Genomic DNA, 17,999 nt, shown 5'->3' on the forward strand with positions numbered 1-17,999 from the left:
GGTTGGCTTCACCAGCTTGGTTGATGGGATGTGGAGGGGCTCGGCTCCATCCAGCGCTCACAGTTAATTGTTCAGGAGGTTCAAACCAGCCTAGGTTTGATTTGAATCCCTGTGAAGGAAATGATTAATCTCGAAACGTAAGGTAAATGCCTTTGAAAATGGGGTTTGATGTAGAGTTTTATTATTTTACTTTTATTTACGACAGCAGAGGCAGAAACCACCCCCAATTCTCAGCACATGGGCTTAATTTAGGTGTGATCCACGATAGTTGCATGGTCCCTTTATCCACAGGTATTATACATAAATAACAATGAAATAAATAAATGAAGCTCCCTTGGATAAGTAAAACTCAGAGAAGGGGCTCACACTTCAAATCCCCGTGGCAAAGCAGCAGGAAAGAAAAAGGTTGCAGCTTCCAGCCCATGAATGATGCTTGTGGCATCACCTACAGCTACATCCCCAGCTCTGGGGACTGGGTCTCTCCTGTCTCGCTCCCCTCCTCCCTGCCTCAGTTTCTCCGCTTAGGAGAAGATAATTGCCTCCTTATGAATCCCTTTGAGATCTCCTGATGAAAGCTGTGGGTAAGAGGTTGGCCCCGCTTATTAAGCGCATTAAGTGCTTGCTGTGATTATAACAGGGATTAATTTGGCCAGGTGGCCTATTTAGGTTTGCCTTTAACAGCCCAATGTGTAATCAAAGCGCTGCGAAGCTGGCAAGTTAATGCTGACCTGTAACACTTCACTTCCTGACAGGCCATTAACCATCACCTGGCTTTTAATTAAAGCTTCGTTTTGTAGTCCTTGAAGAAACGGGGGTGTGCTTGGCCCCGCGTTGCTGATTCACTGGCGGGTGTAGCGAGGGAGGAGACGTGGAGCTCAGGTCAGTCTTCTTTGCGGCAGCACCATTCCCGGCTCTCTCTGCATCCCCACAAATGGCCCCGTCACGAGGATACTGACGGTCCTTTTTAATTTTGCCAGCTTTTGTATTGCTAAATAAATATCGTTCAGTTCCCTCTGTGCTGCAGCCTGGGAAAATCTGATTCTCTCTCCTTTACTTTTGTGGAAGGTGTTTGCAATACATTATTTATACAATATATTGCAGTATAAAAATATTTCAATATGTACTGCAAAGAAATATGCATATATATATTTATTTATTTATGTGCACATATAGGATTTTCCTCCAGCCAGGCTTTGGAACTCTGAGGGACCTGGGGTTGTTTAGTCTGGATAAGAGGAGGCTGAGGGGAGACCTCATTGCTCTCTACAGCTCCCTGAAAGAGGGTTGTGGCGAGGTGGGGTTTGGTCTCTTCTCCCAAGAAACCAATGGTAGGAAGAGAGGAAATGGCCTAAAGTTGCACCAGGGGTGGTTTGGATTGGATATTAGGAAAAATTTCTTTATTGAAGGAGTGGTGAAGCGTTGGAAGAGGCTGCCCAGGGAGGTGGTGGAGTCCCCATCCCTGGAGGGGACTTCATGACGTGGTTAAGTAGGCACAGTGGTTGGGCAGCCAGTTGAACTGGATGATCTTGGAGGCCTTTTCCAACCTTAACAATTCTGTAGTTCCGTTCCTTGACTCCCGTAGTGCTTCCCTGGTTCTTCTTCCCACCCTTTCTCCAGGTTTAGCAAACTTATCTCTTCTCTCCTGAGCGCTCTTGGGTAGCCTTCTTGGCCCTTAGTTTTCATGATCCTCTTCCCACGATTTCATGCTTTGTGAGGATGTGCAGACCCCATGGACACAGTCACAGTCGGAGACCTCGAGGAAGTGTGGCATCAGGCAAGTGCCTGCTTGGATTCCCAACTGCTTTGTCCCTGCTGTCACAGCAGGTTCATTTTTCAGGTGAAGAGCAAGGCAGAATCTTCCCACCAAGTAACCTCATGCTGCAGAGAGGGTCTCATCCGGCCTGGAGAAAAATCTTCTCCCAAGTACCAAATGATCTGACAAGAGGAAATGGCCTCAAGTTGCACCAGGGGTGGTTTAGGTTGGCTATTAGGAAAAATGTCTTTACTGCAAGAGCGGAGAAGCACTGGAAGAGACCCCACCTCACTGCAGCAGTGAAGCCCAGGGCAGTGGTGGAATCTCCATCCCTCGAGGTGTTGAATAAACATGTACACGTGGCACTTTGGGACATGGCTTAGTAGGCACGGTGGTGTTGGGCCAGTGGCTGGACTGGATGATCTTAGAGTTCTATTCCAATCTTCATGATTCCATGCAACCCTCCCCTCTGCAGGGTTTCTGCGGCACTGACCCGCTTTCCTCCAGGCACCGCATGTTCCCTATCCCAGGGTGATGGATGCTCCAGAAAGAGGCATCTGCCTGCCCTGAAATGCTTCGCCCAGCAAGAGAGCAACAGGGAAGCTTTTGTTCTGCACCAGAAACTTTTCATCCTTCTTTATGGCTCTTTTTATTTCTTTTGGCTGTGCTTTCACAAATCTGAAGCAGATTAAAATACAGTTCCTCCCCCTCCACTCCCCGTAAAAAAAAAACCCAACCCCAATGCCTGGCTGCTTAAAATCATCAGATTTCAGTGAAGTCTTTTAAAGTTAACAGTTTCCTGGATCCTGTGCAGGCAAACTTATTTTTTCCCTCTAACCTCTATGGTTTTTGCTGTAACATTTCTCAGCTGTTGCAGCAGGAGGGAGGGAGCACCAAGGTAGCTCTGATATGGAGAACATTATTTCACACGGGGGTTGGATGAATCTGGTGTGGAACTTGCTGGATTTGCACAGTCCCCGTGAGGCTGAGCCCTGCTGGTATGGCTGGCAGGTAGGTCACAACTCCATCAGTGATGTCCTTCTGCGACAAGGTACTAGGGAAATGGTACTGTTGGAAGAAGAGAGTAGGATGCTGTTGGTGGGATGGAGCTGTGTTTCTGCCAACTATTTGTTTGCTGGGAGCTGTAATGGTTTGTAGCTGTGACTGCAGCCATGGGGACCAGCGGAAGAGCTGCATGGCTCCAGCTGGACATGACCTTAAGGAATTTTTCTGGCTTGATGATATTCGACACACTAAATCCAGCCTGAATCTTCCTTACTTGCCATCTTTGCTTTTGTTCTCGGTCCCCATCGCCTGGTGGGAGAGCTGAACCAAAGCCCGCAGCCCCAGCTCCAGTAAGAAGAAACAGTTAAAGGAGATGGAAAGAAAAAAGATAGTCTGATGCTGGTTGGTTTTGTTCTTTCTTCTCCTTCCTTGGAAAAGAAATTATCCAAAGCTTTCCCAGATGGAGGATATTTGATTTTCTCTTGGGTGGTTGAGGAGCTGGTCGACCTTTGCCAATGTCTTGGTCAAAGCCAGGCACTGTCAGCACCAGCCCAAGGGCAACTAAGGGCAGTCAGAGCTTTCTCCTGCAGCTGAAACATCCTCTGTCACGCTTCAAGGACGAGCAGGGGCAGGCAGAGCCTTCTCCAGCCGAAACATCCTCCATCGCGTGAGCGTGACTGAGGACAGAGCCCCTGAACCATCTAAAATCCCTTTGACCTAGCAAACTTCACGGAGATGAAACCCAAACCCAACCGTGTGCAGCGATGCTGAGCTGGGGCATTAACTCTGCTGAGCTGGGAACAAAGGTTTAGGGGCTGGTTTTGGCACTTTTAAAATTTATTTGCAAAGCAAAACAGCTCAGCTGAGCGGAGCAAACGTCGGCGGAGGCGTGCGAGCTGCCGGGTGGTTGCTGTGTGCTGTAAAATCCCACCCCCACCAGTGCTCAGGGGGGTGTGCTGGCTCCACGAGCTGCTCCCCAAGCTCTCCTAGCATTTCCGTGTTGGTTGGGAGTTTCTGAACATGCGTGTTGGTCTCTGGAGGCTTTAATCAAATCCAGGCTTTCCCAAAAACTCGCCTCGAAACTTCCATCGAGCTGAGGAAATCGAAAGCAGCCGGAGAGAGGAGGCTCTCGGGTGGGCGTTGGGTGCCGGCGGAGATGCTGCCTTTGGTGAGAGGAGGATGTGGGTGAGGGGTTAGCGCTGGCAAACGAGCCGGGATGAAAGGTGAGTCTGCACCCTGCAAAGCAGCTGGGGAGCATGCAACATATAGATGATGCATGAAAGGTGGGAGGGTGGAGGAAAACCCAGTGGGTTTGGCAAAGAATGGGTTTCAAAGGGGACCGGAGATGCAGGAGTGAGGATGCTGCTTGGAAAAGGAGCAGGGCATTCAGAGGATGCTTTGATTTTTGGGGCATCGCTCCCCAGTGCGTTTAGGTTTCTCACTGCCTTCTCACCCCATGCAAAAGCTGGGAGCTGTGCGATTAATGCGCCGCTGACGCTGAAAACTCCCTGCTCCAGGGGAGGGTTTTGATATCCCTTGGTAGTTTTATTTGGGAAACAAGGTTCAGACTTCAGGTACTTTCCCTGCTTGTTGTGAAATTTAATTGCACGTCCAGCCCTCTCCCGTGGGCAGAAAGGAAAACAAGGCATATTTTTTAACTTCCTTTTCTGGGAGTGGGTGAACTTTGTGCTTGGCCAGAGACGATTGTGATCATTGAAGGGTGAATGGCTCCGAGAATGATTGCAGTGGAAAGGAACAATAAGAAGAAATAAGAAATATGTGCTTCTCAGGGAAGGTTTTTGAGTATTAACATGGTATTATGGCAGTGAGGGGGGGTTTATGGTGATACAGAGACATCAGGTTGGTTTACTGACTCCTGAAAAAACACTCCATGAGGGTTATTGTAAAATTTTGGCATCTGTGCAATAGAACTGAAGTCACGGGAGTGATCTTAGGCTGCAGTCGTTATCCCAGGCAGCTGCTCGTTCTTTAATTGCGTCTCTCCGAGGGGAGGGAGGTTTTGGTCACGCGTCTGAGATGTGATATGTCGACAGCCAAAGTTGTCGTATCTTCTTAGCCGCCACTCACGAGCGCTGTGGGGTTTTGCTGAGGGGAAGTAGCGTGGGATTGTACTGAAGGATAGAGCTGAAACCTGCAAAAATGCCTTTAAACCACCCAACCTGGACCCCACGTGGAAAAAACCAACCCAAATCTCTTTTACGGCCCCTATAATTTCTTCGCAGCGCTGCCATATGGCTTGGGAATGTCCTTGTCCTTTCTGTTCTGCCTGGGATGCACTGGGAGTGTGTTGGACCCGTGCCGGTGTGTGCTCAGTGGTTTTGGAGGGGGGGCTTTCTACGGAATGAGGAATCGGTCCTGGCAACCACAGCAGGGGAAGGGAAGGAAAACCTGCCTTGCTGCAAGGCTTTCTGTCTGCTTTCAGTATTTTGGCCTAATTAATGAGGGGCTTGGGGGGTGTTGGCTGCAGCTGGGGCCGCTTGGATGCAGATCCCCGCAGTCCATCGCAACATTTAACTTGAAGGATGATGTGTGTAAGGAAGAGGCGAAAATAGCCAGAGAAGGTCATAGTGGGAGCAGAAAAAATCCAGCCCTGCTTTGTTTTCAGGGTTGCCGAGCTTGGGCTCAGTTTTGGGCAAGGATGCTCTCACCCTAGGGGCCGAGGAGTGGGAAGGCAGCATTGCTGGCTGCCCTCTTCTTCTCCTCCACCCACCTGCCTGTGGAGGGGCCATCGAAGGGCATCGTCCCAAAGGATCCACTGTCAGCGAAGTGGTTGAGTCACCACCCCTGGAGGTGTTTAAAAGACAGGTAGATGAGATGCTTAGGAATATGGTTTAGTAGTGTACAGGTATGGTTGGACTCCATGATCTTAAAGGCCTTTTCCAACCAAACAGTTCTATGATCCTATGATCCTGACATCCATGTGTTTTCTCCCTGTCTCCACAGCCTACCCATGAGCTCAGACTTCCAGCATTACAGTTTCAGGATGCCGAACATCGGGTTCCAGAACCTGCCTCTCAACATATACATCGTGGTTTTCGGCACAGCTATCTTCGTCTTCATCCTTAGTTTGCTGTTCTGTTGCTACTTGATCAGGTAAGGGATCTTTTTGCTTTCAAGAGCTGACCTGATTCATAGCAAGCCCATCACTGATCCCAAAACAAGGATGGATCACCTTGTCCTTCCGTGATGCATCTCGTGTCAACCTGATTTGACTTAGAGGGGCAGATTTAGACTAGACATAAGGAAGAAATCCTTCATTATGAGGGTGGTGAGGCACAGGAGACGTTCAAGGCCAGGTTGGATGAGGCTTTGAGCAGCCTGATCCAGTGGCAAGTGTCCCTGCCCATGGCAGGGGGCTTGGAACTGGATGATCTTTAAGTTCCCTTCCAACTCCAAACCATTCTTTGATTCTACGATTCCTAAAGGGGTTTAACTTTCCCTTGTTGTCAAAGAATTTGCTCAGCCTTGTAGCGTCAGACCCAACATTCATCCCTAATAACACCAACAGACGCAGTGGGTACCAAACACTGTCTGCCCAACACGTCTTGGAGGTATCAGTCCTGCAAGGCAGTTCCATTATCTGCTTATAAAATGGGAGTCATGTTTATACGTGTATTCAAACAGGCATGAAAACCTGGTTGGCTTCTCAAAAACACTGGAAAAGGATGTTTTATGGTTCTTGCTTTCTGCTTAATGTTTCAACACGCTTCCCTCTTTAATGAGTAACTTGTGTACTGTGAGCTTAAGAAATGTTTAATACCTGCTCCGTTTGTTATTGTACACAAATTGCTCATTCAACAACGCAGTTTAGGGATTAATGATGCAGAGTTAATTTGTTAATCTGAAAGACGAGGAGCGGGATGGGAGGGTTAAAGGTTGTTCCAGTTTGGGGCTTGGTTTAATTGTTTTATGGGCCACTGGGGAGAGAGTTAGGCCACTAATTGAGAGGAAACTTCCTGCTGGAGGGAAAAGGACGATGCCTGGGTATTGAGGTGACGATGAGGTCAAGTTGTGCTGGTAACCTGGGATGCGGGGCCAGTCGTGCCTCTCACAGAATCACAGAATAACCAGGTTGGAAGAGACCCACCGGATCACCGAGTCCAACCGATCTCCTTGCAACCGCTCTGCCCACACTGGCTGCTGAAATCCTGCGCACCCAGAGATCTCCTGCCAAGAGCTTTTCCATCCTCTTCCTCCTCCCTCTGGCTTTTTGAGGGGCCCCAGCTCCATTTTAGCCACACACCCATTCCGTCCCCTCCCTCTGGCCCTCTAAGACACCGTTACGGTCTCTTCTCGCACTGTGGAGGCTGAGTCTGCCTGGCTCGTAGTAGCCAGTCCCATTGGATTCGTCTCCAGAGGGTGCTGAAAATGTTTTGTCCTGCTTTTGTAGATCCAGGGAAGCAAGATTTCAGTGCTGCCTTCTAAATATTTGATAATTTCAACCTATTTTCAGCTCTGTATGAAGCGGAGCCTCATAGAACTTACAAGGCAGGCCCAAACCCAGGCTTACCCAGGGGCGATTTGGGCTGTCTGAACATCAAATCTTCACTTTTGCACAAGGAAAAGGTGTTTGAAGGTACAACGCAACTGTCCACCTCCTGATAGCCAAGGCAGAAAGAGATCAAGAGGTCATCCCCAACCCCTTTGAATCTCGATGCTCGATGTTAACAAGGTCTGTGCTGGCATAATTGCATCTGCATCCAGTGCTCACTTTTCCTCTGGGATGCCAGTGGGAGGGGATGCAAAAAAAAAAAAATAGACAGATGGTGCTCAGAAGGCTCAAGGACGTGTTTTGTACAGATTGATCTTGAATCTGTATGACTCGCTTGCAAGATGAAGAGGTGTTTGGGCTTTCAGAGTGTTTTCCTGGGCACCAGGTCTTGCTGGGTGTGTTCTGCCCCAAGGAAACAAAAACAAGTAGTAATGTCTGGAAGATCAAGCCAGAAAATCTTTAAATGTAGAAGCTGGAGGCATGTTGTAAGAGAGAGGGTGAGTAACTGGTGAAACAAGCCAGCAGGGGAAGTGGCAAGTCCTCTGTCTCTTCATGTCTTTAAATCAAGACAGAGGGCCTTTCTGGGTGAGACGTTTTGGCTCCCATTCCCAGGAGTAACGAAGTGCTGTTTAACGACTTATGATAGATGGGACATTGGATTAGATCATCTAGTGATCCCTTTATAGCCCTAAACTCTGTAGGGACTATAAATCGCTCTTCAGACCATCCCCCCCCAGCTCTGTTATTGGCAAAACAGTGCCAAACAAGAACCCTCCAGTCCTCATTTCGGATGGTTTCACCATTCCATGAGTTTTAGCTGTGTCGATGTGCCCTGGCAGCATCCACCTCCTTTGAATGTGCTGCGTGATCTCAGCTGGTGTGGGGAAGAAAAGCTTGAGCTTCAATCTGTTTTGGAAAGACTCGTAGGCAGGGGGACAAGGACCATGCACCTGCAAGAGCATCCCAAATGATTGTTTCAGGAAGGGTTTGTCCTCTTTGGGTGGATGATGTGCTGAGAATCATGGTTTAGTGATTGATAGGAATGGTTGGACTCGATGATCCGGTGGGTCTTTTCCAACCTGGTGATTCTGTGATTCTTCAGTGTTGGCCCTCTTCAGTGCCACTTAACGATGAAGTATTGTTGGTGCCTGTCTACGTAGCAAGCAAATGCAAGCGACAGGGGACAGGATTAGAGGAAATGGCCTCAAGTTGCACCAGGGCACGTTCACATTAGGAAAAAATTCTTCACTGAAAGGATTCTCAGACCCTGGCAGAGGCTGCCCAGAGAGATGGTGGAATCCCCATCCCTGGAGGTGTTTAGAAGCTGGGTAGATGAGGTGCTTAGGGACGTGGTGTAGTAGTGGACAGGTGCAGCTGGACTTGATGATCTCAAAGGTCTTTTCCAACCTTGCGATTCTATGAGATGCATGGCTTTAATGCAAAATTGCATCTGGATGCTGTATAAGAGAGGTGTTAATTTAACAAGCAGATACAGCGTGGATCGCACCGTGTCATCACGGAGAAACCAACCCCAGCGTGCAGACAGGAATTGTCTCCTTGGGAATTCCAGGGCTCTGCTCGCACCCACAGGGATTATTTGCAGGTGACAGCAGCTTGTGGCTTTCTCCAGGCCCTGCTTAGGTGCAGAGCCCATCCTTTCCATCTTTTCATGACTCCCCACATCTGCAAATGTTTGGCAAATGAGGAGTGGAGCTCATGACGCCGTCCTCCAGGCCCTGGTTCTCATCGCCTGCTCCATATCGGAGCATCCCGTGCAGCCCTCCTCCACATCCCCAGCCTGGGAGGCCTCCGGAGTGTGGAAGAGCCAATATCTGCTGTGTTTAACCCTAATCGCAGAGCTGATGGCATTAAATAAAGGATGTGTCGGGGAGGAGTGCACGCGGCCTGCACCTCACAATTGTGTCAATACAAAGTGTGCTACCCGCTCCGATGGGAGGAAGAAGTAACGTTTTATATCAAGTTGGCTCAAAACAGAATCTGATAAGAATTTCAGATGAAAGGAAAGCAAAGATCAACACTGTATGCAGTCCAGGCGAATCTCGAGCTCTGCTGCTGCTGCAAACCACTCTGGTTCAAAGCACAGGTCCCACCCTCACAGCTGCTGCCTCTGCTTGGAAAAATGGGGAAGAAAAAGGAAATTAAACTTTGCAGGCAGATGTTTGTCTCTGATTTCTACTGAATTGACAGTAATAACCACATGTCCCGTAAAGCCCAGCTGAGAAGGATGCTGGGCTGAATGATGCTGTGCTTTCCAAGCATTTGAATGACGTGAATGCTCATCCTGGATAAATATTGCAGCATCCTCTCTTCCTGTGCTTTGCTGTGAGTTGCACGAGCCTTGTCTCTGCCTGGAACAGAGCTGCTCAAAGTTTACAGGAGGCACAGGGTACAAAGCACTTTTTATAGGGCTGTTTCTTTCTGCGTTCGAACCTGCCTGGATCAAACGCAGCAGCTGGATTTGGAGAACCCAAGGACCCTGGCTGGGTTGTGGCAACAGGGCAAATAGCTGATGCCCAGCTACTTTCTACTCTTTCTACCATAAAGCATAAAATAAGGAGATCTGGGAGGTAAACCTGCAAAAAGCTGCTTCCTCTGCATTTTATTTCTGTAGTTGTTCACTTGCTGGAGATGATTTGGACTCACGCAGAGGAAAAAGGTGCTCCCTTTCCCACGGGAGTCGTGGAAAGCTTGGAAAGAGATCACAAAATCAGTAAGAAGCAGTTATTAAACTCAGAAACGGGTGACGGCGTGCCTGCACGCATGGTCTCCAGCCACATGCTGGCTGTCAAGATGCTGTGTGGTCTCTTATCGAAATCCATCTGCCAGAAATTCCACCGGAGTCACAGCTCTTGACACGAGATGGATGAAGCCCTGAGTCTGACGGGGAGTAAGCCTTGCCAGGATCCGATGTCTCGTTACGAGGGCTGTGCTAGGTCCAACTGGGATCTGTCTGGCCCAGGATCCTGGCTTTTAAAGGAAAGCGTGGAAGAGCAGACGGAGCTCGCATGCTTCGAGGCCAGATGCACTCCTGCCGTTCCCCGTAACCTTCACGGAGGGGTTTCTTTTGGCAACGTCTCCCTGTACAGCTCAGCACCGACCCATGCTGCTGAGCATCCGTGAGCTCCTCCGGCAGCACGGAGCTGCAGGGATCCATGGCCAGGGAGTTGCTCGATCCGCGTCACTGGTCCAGATGCCACCACCATGTCCACAGCTGCTTGGGTTTGATCTGCGTGGCACCTTCCCTCCAGTGCCTTTGGCTCATGGGGACCAACGTCTCGGCAGCCACTCAGTGCTCCAGAAGACAGATGCTTTTCCCCATGCCGGGAGATTTTTTGCTCTTGTACGCGGTCTCCAGTCGTGCATCTTGCTTTGCCCCATCTGCGTTTCATAACCAGTTTCCCAGCCGCCAGGATCCCTGTGGATTGGGCTGGTTTCATCCTGTTCGCTCTATTGTTCGTGTATCTTCTGCTCGTATTTCTGCTCAGGGTTGCTGGCACAGGGATGCGACCCCAGCCTTCTTCTTCCTGCCCGCTGCGATTCCATCCGTGGCTCTGCAGGCACGTTCCCTGCCAGGCAGCATCGTTAGAGGAGGCAACAAGACTCCCCAAGAAGTTCAGGTCTCAGGAGCTGATTTACTGAGCTTTCTCTGAAACATTAAAGTGCTTTTTTACCCATTCCTGAACTTTTAAAGCCAATGACATTTGTGGTTTTGAGCAAAAAGGGCAGGGTTATGTTTTAATATCCTGGTTTGTAACTCTCCCACTACAGCCTTGCAGTACCAGGAGTCTCTGAAAGCTCAGGGTGAAACAGCTGGGCTTTGAGACACCCTCCAGAAGAAGTGAAATTACAGGCAAGGGAGTTTCCCAAATGAAATCACACCTGAGGCTGGGTGGGGAAAATCCACCTGCCGAGGCCCTGCAGACACATGCTGACCTCTTAGTAGAAGTCCTCAGCCCTTTGTCTCATAGGGAGCCTACAGGAAAGCTGGGGAGGGACTTTTTGGAAGAGCATGGAGCATTAGGATGAGGGGAAGTGGCTTCAAATTGGAAGGAGGGAGATTTAGATTAGACATTAAGAAGAAATTCTTCCTGATGAGGGTAGTGAGGCCCTGGCACAGGTTGTCCAGGGAAGCTGTGGCTGCCCCATCCTTGGAGATGTTCAAGACCAGGTTGGATGGGGCTCGGAGCAACCTGAACTGATGTCGTTTTATATTTGCCGTTTTCCTTGGTCCCCAGGAATGGGGACAAACGCTTCCACTTGTGCTCCTGGAGGAGGGAGGCTGGAGAGGGGAAGGGATAGGACTAGCCCTTTGCTCCTGTTGTCAAATTCCTGCTGCCACCAGCTGTTCTTCCCACCACAGCATGAGTTCTTGGAATATATTCATCCCTTCCATCTGTTGATTTAATCCAGGAATAGATGCTATTAGGAAGAAATTTTTTTTATGCTGAGTGTGGTGGTTGCCCAGAGAGGTGGGGGAGGCCCCATCCCTGGAAACATTCACGGTCAGGTTGGATGGGGCTCTGAGCAACCTGATCTTGTTAAAGATGCCCCTGCTCGCTGCCAAGGGGTTGAACTGACTGGATGACCTTCATGGTCCCTTCCGACCAAACCACTCTTTGATTTTATTGGGGAAAAAAATCCCTCAAACGCCTAAATTGCACGTTGCTTGGAAAGGTAGATGGGAGGAAGCAGCTTATGCTGTTTCTAATCCTGATTTTACTCCACTGTGGCACTGGCTGTGGCCTTGGTTCCTTCCCCGGGGCAGGGAGCACCCTGGGTCATTGTGTAGGCTTGTCACCCTGTGCTTGTGTCTGTTTTCCTGATAAATCCCAAGACACAGCTTCATTCTCTTGCATTTTTTGGCAATTGGTTCTTTCTCTGGTTCTTAAAATTGTCGCCTGTGAAAGGAGAAGAGAGATGAAAGGCATCGCATTGCTTCTCTTCCAAAGCTTTCTGCTCTGGTGCTGTCTTCGGATAAATAGCTTTGGATAAAACTTCTCTGCTTGCTCAGTCAGGTGGATGACTTCTTGTTGAGCGCTTCTTCCTCAGAGTGTGGGAAGCTGAAGATAAAGCTGTGTTTGAGGAACCTGACATCACCCAAATCCAGTGGGAAACCTCTGAGCAGAGAGGTCTCCTTCCCCAGTCTTGTTTGAGCTTTGCCTGGGTCTGAATACCCATCGCTTGGCAGGAGGAGCTGTGTTCAGTCTAGAAATTGTTGGCAGCAGAAATGATTGGAATCTGAGGGTGTATGTGGCAGCTCCTGGTTGACTCAACAGCTTTTGCGGGTCTTAGCATGCTGGTGATGTCTACATGGAAAATTAGGGAAGTCAAAAGAGGAAAATTGGAGATCTTAGAATGGTTTGGGTCAGAAGGGACCTTAAAGCCCATCCAGTTCTATCCCCTGCCATGAGCAGGGACACCTCCCACTGGACCAGGTTGCTCCAAGCCCCATCCAACCTGGCCTTGAACACCTCCAGGGATGGGGCAGCCACAACTTCCCTGGGCAACCTGGGCCAGGCCCTCATCACCCTCACAGGAGAACATATTTTCCTAAGATCTCATCTCAATCTCCCCTCTTTTAGCTGAAAACCGTTCCCCCTCATCCTATCCCTGCGCTCCTTGATCAAGAGCCCCTCCCCAGCTTCCCTGTGGGCCCCTTTAAGTACTGCACTTCTGGATGGAGATGCTGCTTTCCCAACGGCAGGAAAAAAAAAAAAAAGCATCATTTTGTTAGGCTGTTCTTGTTTATGAAATGAAAAAGTCTAAAACCCAAAGATTAAATCTGGAAAGGTGGAAAACGAAATGTAGGAGGTGTTGCAATGGGACTGGTCCTTGGGCTTCTATTCATGTTTCCCTCTCTTCTTCTTGCAGGCTCAGACATCAAGCACACAAAGAGCTTTACGCCTACAAACAAGTAAGTTATCTTCTTCGCTGGTTGTGCTGTTCTTTCACCTTGGGAGGCTTTTGGTCTTCAAAGAGAAGCTGTAACGTGTGGGCAAACCTCTGTCCCTGCTGACTTAATTGGTTTTGGGCACCCCAGGAGCATCTCTCACCTGTTAGTCTGCAGGTCTCCGTGTTTTCAGGCGTGGACCCTGAGCAGTGGGGACATCTCCATGCCCTCCACTGGGCAGCCTCTCCAAATCCCCACCTTATTTCCCACTGCTGAGCTTCCCTCTTGCTTCCCCACCGAATAAACAATGTTTTGTGGGACCTGAATTTGCTCCCTGGGTTGGACCCGGCTGCTCTGGACCACCCGCAGCCACGGGGCTCTCACAGAGACCTCTCATAGGGAACACCTCCATGTCCCCTTGGCAAACCCCACTGTTTTCTGCGTGCACCCACACACACCAGTGCCCTTGTTAAAATAAACACAGCCAGAAGATCGGTGTCAGGTTGCTGCTTCAAAGTCCTGCTTTCTCCAGGGCTTGTGTAATCTTTCTGCCTCCAATCTGTCATTTGAGCTGGAAATGGGGTGGAGTTGCTCTTACATGATACAACAGCGTGTAGTCATCCTGGATTTATAGCCCTTTCCAGGTGTTTGGCCTTGATGGAGTGAAAACAAAGCGGCAGACATCCCTGCAGGAGCTTGTTGCGGAGTGTGGGAGCCCAGGAGGTTTAAATTCCAGAGGAGACCTTCTGGATTTGGCCCTCACATTAGGGGTTATAGCTGTGCTGGAGCTGCCTTCCTCCTGTTCCTGCACCGAGTTGAAGAGCTTGTGTGCTCCTTGGCTGTGTCGTATTTACTGGGGAGGTTGCAGTTCTACTGGGACACTTAATAGGGTCTCTCCTTATGGAGATTCTTCCTGTGGATGCTCATGGCAGAAGCTGTGTCCTGACCCCACCACTCTTGTCTTCCAGGTTATACTAAAGGAAAAGGTGAAGGAGCTGAACCTACACGAGGTGAGTGCGACCCCGAGGCGGTAACATAGCGGCAAATACTCCCTTACCCTCCTTTTCCTCGGCAAAAATTTCCTCACCCTCCTCTTCGTTGAGCTGGGGAGGGCACGGGGGAAAGGTGAAGACTGGCACGGGTAGGAAGGTGAAAAACCTTAAATTTGACTCCTTCAGGAGGAAAACGCAAAGCTCCGTGTGCTGACATCCCTACCTGCTTGTTGCCAGTAGTGGGTTTGCTCTGCAGCTTCTTACCTCGTGACGTGGTGCGAGGAGGTTAATGGCTCTGCTGGCAGCTCCTTCTCTCCCCGATGCTGCTTATCTCTTCCGGAAAATCCAATTACTTGCTACTGCAGCTGGGAAAAGCACATCTTCCAAAGGAGTCTGGATGAAATCATCACCCTCCTCCTTCTGAGTCCTCTTCAGCTTTTACTGCATTATTATTATCTATTGTAGTATTATTATTATTACTATTGTTGTTATTATTATAATCCACTGCATTGTTATTATTTCATAGAATCATAGAATGGTTTGGGTTGGAAGAGACCTTAAAGCCCATCCAGTTCCAACCCCCTCCCATGGGCAAGGACACCTCCCACTGGACCAGGCTGCTCCAAGCCCCATCCAACCTGGCCTTGGACACCTCCAGGGATGGGGCAGCCACCACTTCCCTGGGCAACCTGGGCCAGGGTCTGCCCACCCTCACTGGGAAGAATTTCTTACTAATGTCTAGTCTAAATCTTCCCCCTTCCAGTTTAAAGCCGTTCCCCCTCATCCTATCACTCCAGGACCTTTGGAATCCCTCCCCAGCTTTCCTGGAGCCCCCTCGGGTACTGGAAGCTGCACTAAGGTCTCCCCAGAGCTTTCTCTTCTCCAGGCTGAACAGCCCGAACTCTCTCAGCTTTTCCTCAGAGCAGAGATGCTCCAGCCCTCACATCATCTTTGCAGCTGTGGAGTGACTTGCACAGGCCCTTTTTCTGCTCCCCTCATGTTAAGGTGACTTTCAGGAGGGTTTTTGCCCAGCACACAGACTGAAAAGCACTTTCTGAGGCGAAATGCTTGCTGTAGAGGCATTTGGGAGCGTGCTGGAGTGGAAACAGCAATGATAACCCTCTGTCCTCCTCCTCCATCCCAGTTTTCTGCAGCTTTCCCAGCCCAAAGGCTTTTGAGGAGGACAAGGTGTCCATGGCTCAGGGACACGGTTTAGTGATTGATGGGAATGGTTGGACTCGATGATCCAGTGGGTCCTTTCCAACCTGGTGATTCTGTGGTGAGGAGGGCAGAGCAGCTCGAGCTCTTCTTTGGGATTCAGGAAAGGCTGGAAAGGATTTTCTCTGGCTCCCTCCAAAGTCTCCCTTTTTGGGCATTTGGCTCGTGGTATTTACAGTAAGCGGCTCTGGAAAGCGGAGCGCGGGGGGGTGTTTTGCAACATCACAGAGTGGCTGCCAGGGCTCATCCGGAGCCCTGCAGAGGGGAAAGTCCCTGCCGAGCTCTTTAGCCCCATGATTTTGGGTTTGTTTTTCCCCTTTTTTTCCATCCCGCTGCCTCTCCCGGCCTTTCACAGAGCTCTAGGCGTGCGAGTTCCTCAGGGTTCTATGAGTTCTATGAGTTCCTCAGGGCCCGACCCGAGCAGCTGTGCCCATGTTCCTCGCTCGGTAAAAGTCTCCGATGAGTTGGGTGGCTGGAAAGCATCAATGGGCGCCGCATTCCCGGGAAAGCCAGGAGCCTCCCGTGATGCTTGCCAGCCGCCTGCCTCATCTCCAGGGCTTTGGCAGCGGGGCCAGCCCGTGGTCTGGGCTGCCAGAGACTCTTAAGCCAAGGAAAAAAATGGTTTTGAATATCCCAGATCCCCAGGAATGTCCACAATGAGTCAGGAAAAACCAGCAATTTGCGGGAAGGAGATTTCAGCTTGCTGGGAAACCTTCCCAGGCCTGGAATAGTGATGAACCTGTTGCCCTTTCCCCTTCCCAGCGTTATCCTTGTGGATGCATCTCTGTCCCCCCGCACCCTAAAGTCTCCTCACGTGTCAAAACGCATCCCAGCCTTGCAGCTCCTGCTCCAGGGAGGCTTCAGGGTCCTCTCCACTGGGAAAGGAGACCCAAGCCTCAACTTGTTATCCCAAAGCCCAGGCAGAGAGGTCTGGGAAGGCTTTAGGGAGTATTTTGTCCCCTCTGTGATACAGAAACTTCCAAAACGTTTTCTCCGCAGCATTGGGGAGGAGCAAAAAAGAAGCTACTTGGTCAAAATGGAGGCTTTATAGCAAAAAAGGAGGCTGGTTTCTTCTTGATACAGGGAAGAATTTCTCTCCCCACCAGCATATATCTTTGCTGGTATCAGAAACCAAATTCCCCTTTCTTTTCCCCAGCCAAAGGCTGAGGTGAGTGCTAGGGAGGTGAAAACTGGCCCAGGATATCACTTCGGGGAGGTTTTGGGGAGAGTTTCTGCTTTCCAGCAGCTCATGGCCTTCTCTCTGCTTCTCCTGCCTTCCAGATCTGTGCCGTTTGCTTGGAGGAGTTCAAGCCCAAGGACGAGTTGGGGATCTGTCCCTGTAAACATGCCTTCCACAGAAAGTAAGTGTGAACAACAAGGGACGTCTGCTGGTGCCACTGCTTCTCATCCAGGGTTTCTTCCCGCTTGAGTTCCAAGGGAAGGAGAGGAACTGCAGCAAAAGCCCCTTATCATGGAATTGTTGAGGCTGGAAAAGAACTCTAAGATCATCCAGTCCATCAGCCCAACCCCACAATGTCTACTAAACCATTTCCCAAAGCACCACGTCTACAAATTTTCTGAACCCCTCCAAGGATGGAGACTCCACCACTTCCCTGGGCAGCCTCTTCCAATGCTTCGCCACTCTTTCAGTAAAGAAATTCTTCCTAATATCCTATCTAGACCTCCTCTGGTGCAACTTGAGGCCATTTCCTCTCATCCTATCACTTGTTCCTTGGGAGAAGAATGGATCTGAGCATTTGGAGCAGCAAAGGTCCTGACATGATGTGGCAAAACTATTTCCTTTTTTATATATATGAACTTTATGTAGTCCAAAATGTGTATATATATTTGTGCGTGTGTGTGCATGTTTATGTAGGTGGGTGCTGGTCTCTTCTCCCAAGTAATAAGCAATAGGACCAGAGGAAATGGCCTCAAGTTGCACAAGGGGAGGTTCAGATTGGATATTAGGAAATATCACTTCACAGAAAGGGTTGTCGGGCACTGGGAGAGGCTGCCCAGGGAAGCCAGTGATCCAAGGGCTGGAGCACCTCCCATATGAGGCCAGGCTGAGAGAGTTGGGGTTCAGCCTGAAGAGAAGGCTCTGGGGAAACCTTAGAGTAGCCTTCAAGTACCTGAAGGGGCTCCAGGCAAGCTGGGGAGGAGCTCTTGATCAGGGAGCGCAGGGATAGGATGAAGGGGAACAGTTTTAAGCTGAAAGAGAGAGATTGAGGTGAGGCCTTAGAAAGAAATGTTCTCCTGTGAGGGTGGGGAGGCACTGGCACAGGTTGCCCAGGGAAGCTGTGACTGCCCCATCCCTGGAGGTGTTCAAAGCCAGGTTGGTGAGCAGCCTGATCCAGTGGGAGGTGTCCTTGCCCATAGCAGGGGCCTTGGAACTTTATGGTCCCTTCCAACACAAACCATTTTATGGTTCTGTGATTCTAACCACTGGAACAAGGTCCCCAGGGGAGCAGTCACGGCCCTGAGCCTGTTGATGGTCAAGAAGCATTTGAACATTGCTCTTGGCTACATGGTTTAACTTGTAGGCTGCCTTCTGGGGAGTCCAAAACTTGGTGTTGATGGTCCTTTGGGACCCTTTCCAACTCAGGA

General features: G+C 49.9%; 2 protein-coding genes across 7 annotated transcripts in view; one reads left to right on the forward strand and one right to left on the reverse strand.

Moving 5' to 3' along the window:
• The window catches only part of RNF24 (ring finger protein 24), a 36,619-nt gene that overhangs the window by 16,300 nt on the left and 2,320 nt on the right, over window positions 1–17,999 (forward strand). For 5 of the 6 annotated variants that reach the window (XM_069856675.1, XM_069856672.1, XM_069856674.1 and 2 more), the window contains 4 exons: window positions 5,723–5,872; window positions 13,164–13,206; window positions 14,151–14,192; window positions 16,674–16,753. In XM_069856675.1, the coding sequence (XP_069712776.1) occupies window positions 5,730–5,872; window positions 13,164–13,206; window positions 14,151–14,192; window positions 16,674–16,753 (308 nt within the window). In that variant the 5' untranslated portion in view covers window positions 5,723–5,729. Of the gene's footprint in view, window positions 1–3,703; window positions 3,982–5,722; window positions 5,873–13,163; window positions 13,207–14,150; window positions 14,193–16,673; window positions 16,754–17,999 lie in introns of those variants that run through there. The other variant, XM_069856673.1, reaches the window with a different exon arrangement.
• Window positions 14,712–17,999, reverse strand: part of MAVS (mitochondrial antiviral signaling protein) — a 43,287-nt gene continuing 39,999 nt past the window's right edge. Inside the window, exon 7 of the transcript XR_011337400.1 lies at window positions 14,712–14,730. The gene's annotated coding sequence lies outside the window, so the exon portion shown is untranslated. The remainder of the gene's footprint in view (window positions 14,731–17,999) is intronic.

The sequence above is a fragment of the Phaenicophaeus curvirostris genome, chromosome 4 (genome assembly GCF_032191515.1).
Source record: "Phaenicophaeus curvirostris isolate KB17595 chromosome 4, BPBGC_Pcur_1.0, whole genome shotgun sequence".
Lineage (NCBI taxonomy): Eukaryota > Metazoa > Chordata > Aves > Cuculiformes > Cuculidae > Phaenicophaeus > Phaenicophaeus curvirostris.